This window comes from Fopius arisanus, unplaced genomic scaffold, assembly GCF_000806365.1.
Source record: "Fopius arisanus strain USDA-PBARC FA_bdor unplaced genomic scaffold, ASM80636v1 scaffold00462, whole genome shotgun sequence".
NCBI lineage: Eukaryota > Metazoa > Arthropoda > Insecta > Hymenoptera > Braconidae > Fopius > Fopius arisanus.
The window spans coordinates 4,419-7,211 of NW_011888201.1; the positions used below are offsets into that span (position 1 = coordinate 4,419).

The window sequence follows — 2,793 nt, forward strand, 5'->3', positions numbered from 1 at the left end:
ATTTGTGTACCTGAATTTCCGATTTTAATTAAATATTCACTGACAGGTAGAATAGATTTTTTAAAAAATTCCTGATTTTATGATCGTCCAGGGGGAGACTGGTGTCTGGGCATGGGTTGGTCGTGAAGTAGACGCCCGAGAGAAATTGGAGGCAGTGCGAAATGCCCGGGGTTTTGTGAAGAAAAAGGGGTACAGCAGTTGCGTTCCAGTGGCTCGTGCACTAGAAGGTGAAGAGCCACCGGAGCTGAAAACCCTGTTGAGAAGCTGGGACGTAGTGAAGACACGACCCCTAACACTTCCCCCTTGCTTCGACCCCGAGTACATGACAGAAAGACCGAAGATGGCTGCTGAGTGTCAACTGGTTGACGATGGAAGCGGAAGAAGAACTCTCTGGAGGATTTCAAAAAAGGATGGGATGAAAGAAGTCAACGAGCACGGAGCACTAGCTGGCGTTTACTTCGCTGGGCTTTGCTACGTGATGAAGTACTGCTACGGAAGTGGAAGAAGAGAACGAACAATTGTAATTATTTACCAAAATATTTTTTTATCCACGATCACCTCCAAGTATTTACTCATATTTCATTTTGATCAGATTTATTGCTGGGAAGGGGCGCATTCTACGAGTGTAGATCGTGAGGCTGCCCTAGATGCAGCTTGCAGATTATCTCAAGAAACTTCCGGACAATTGGTGAAGGCTTCCCAAGGTCGTGAGCCCCCGCATTTACTCCAAATTTATGCTGGCAAACTTCGAATTTTATCTGGACAACATCAAGAAACATGTGAGACTAATTTTGCCACGACGAATTTTTTATTTTTGGCATTGCGCTAGCGAGGATATTATTTATATTTGTTTTTTCTTCTGAATAGTACCGAAGAAGTACTTGGTGAGAGTTTTCGGGTCGACCCCTTACACATCGAAAGCTGTGGAGCGACCTCCTAGAGCGAGCTCTTTGGATTCTGGTGGAGTTTTCATTCTGTTTTCTAATTCTCCGGTGGTTTGGTGTGGTGGACGAAGCACTGGAGATGCCAGGGAAGCTTCCAGACGTTTGGCACCGAATACTGCGCCATTAATTGCCGAGGGCAAGGAAGATGAAGAATTTTGGATGCATTTAGGAGGTCAAGAACGTTAATAAAATTAATTTCCTACTGATGTACTGCACTTGTTGCATATTCAAATGAATATTTAAAAAAATGGCATGAACAGTAAGAAGACTCATATAATTAGATACCATGATTTTATTTTTCAGGAAAAGGAGAATATGGAGCGGAATCAGCGGATATGGGAGAGGAGTCAGGGAAGCATTTGTATCACTGCGAAATATCAGATGGAGTATTTGTAGGTGAGGAAATCCTCGGTTTTACTCAGAATAGTCTACTCCCCGAAGCAGCTTGGCTCTTGGATGCTGGAAGTGTCATCTGGGTATGGTTAGGGAATTTTTCCGAGTCGAAGAACATGAAGAAGTGCCTCCAAGAGGCCTCGACGTTCTTATGTACGCATCCAGCAGGTAGAGACAGGAACACCGTGATATCGATCATCAGACAAGGCCTAGAACCTCCGACATTCATAGGACTCTTCGAGAACTGGAATCATAATCACTGGAGGGACTACAAATCGTTCGATGTCGTGAGAATGTCTCTTCAGGGTCAAGAAGCAGTCATGAACCATCAGGGAAGGGAAACCACTGATTTCGATGCGTACGTCAAGTATCCTCTCAGAATCCTCAAAATGGACCCGGAACATCTCCCGGGTGAGGTAGATGTCTTCAAGAAGGAACTGCATCTCACGTATGATGACTTCACCTCGATTTTCAAAATGAACCCTGTGGAATTTGATAAACTGCCGGCTTGGAGGCAACAACGACTGAAACAAACAGCTGGATTATTCTGATTTCATTATTACCCCGGTTGTTGTGAAATTCCGTGCATGGTTGGTTGATTTTTTTTTCTTCTCTGCCGAATATTTAATTACTTGAGGGATTTATGTTATCAAAACCTTAAAAATATATTTTAATGCATAAGAATAAATGTATAAATATGAATAAATAAATGTAAATAAATATAAATTTATAAGTGTATGGCACATTTAATTAATTTCCTCATGTTAAAGAATATTTTGCAATAATATTTTACTGTCTCAGTGATTAGGTGATTGGGTGGAGAAAATGAATACGTTAGATATCCTTTGAAATAAATGATAACTCACGAATGAATTGATCAAGTGATCAAGTGTCGAAATAAATAAAGGATTATTCCATTCAATCAACGATCAATTGAGGTTTTAACATAAAAAAATTAATAAAACCTGTCTTGCTTTTCTGTTCACCTTCGCTCTTGGAAAAAATAATCCTTAACCTCTTCGAAATGATACCGAGGGCGTGACGATCGATTCTTTGTATAAAGTGACGTGCGCGTAGTAATGCGCATGGGAAATCTCTCCCGGTGTTTCCCCCATTTATGTCGTCTCATTACGAAACTTTGCCGTACGAGAAAATGTGATTAAAAAAAGATAAACATTTCGAATATTGCGAATTCTTGGAGTTTATTTTTTATTGCTGCAATTGATTCTACAATTGTAAACCATGAGTCTTAGAAATAAATTGAAAAATAGGAAATATCTCTATAAAAATGCTGGAAAATATTGAATAAACGAATATTCATTCCTCATCGTGATTTCTTTCTGCGTAGGAATGAGGATAACTCTGATATAAAGTTTCGTGATACGAAGTTCTGTTTACAAAACTAAACATAATTGGATTTTGAGAGATACACAATTTCTTTCCCATATCGAGTGTG

The 2,793-nt window shown here is 39.9% G+C and overlaps 1 protein-coding gene across 1 annotated transcript; it reads left to right on the forward strand.

Annotated features, from left to right (window-relative positions):
• The first annotated feature begins 74 nt into the window (after positions 1-74).
• LOC105272950 (villin-like protein quail) lies at positions 75-2,005 on the forward strand. Its single transcript, XM_011315180.1, has 4 exons — positions 75-520; positions 593-779; positions 868-1,116; positions 1,248-2,005. Exons 1-4 carry the CDS (start codon positions 80-82, stop codon positions 1,886-1,888), a joined length of 1,518 nt encoding a protein of 505 aa, XP_011313482.1. The 5' UTR covers positions 75-79; the 3' UTR covers positions 1,889-2,005.
• The last annotated feature ends 788 nt before the right edge of the window (positions 2,006-2,793 follow it).

Coding starts and splice junctions, on each gene's coding strand:
- LOC105272950 (XM_011315180.1), top strand. CDS start 80: ATGATCGTCCAGGGGGAGACTGGTGTCTGGGCATGGGTTGGTCGTGAA. Junction 521..592: donor GAAGAAGAGAACGAACAATT/GTAATTATTTAC, acceptor CATTTTGATCAG/ATTTATTGCTGGGAAGGGGC. Junction 1,117..1,247: donor ATTTTGGATGCATTTAGGAG/GTCAAGAACGTT, acceptor TTTATTTTTCAG/GAAAAGGAGAATATGGAGCG.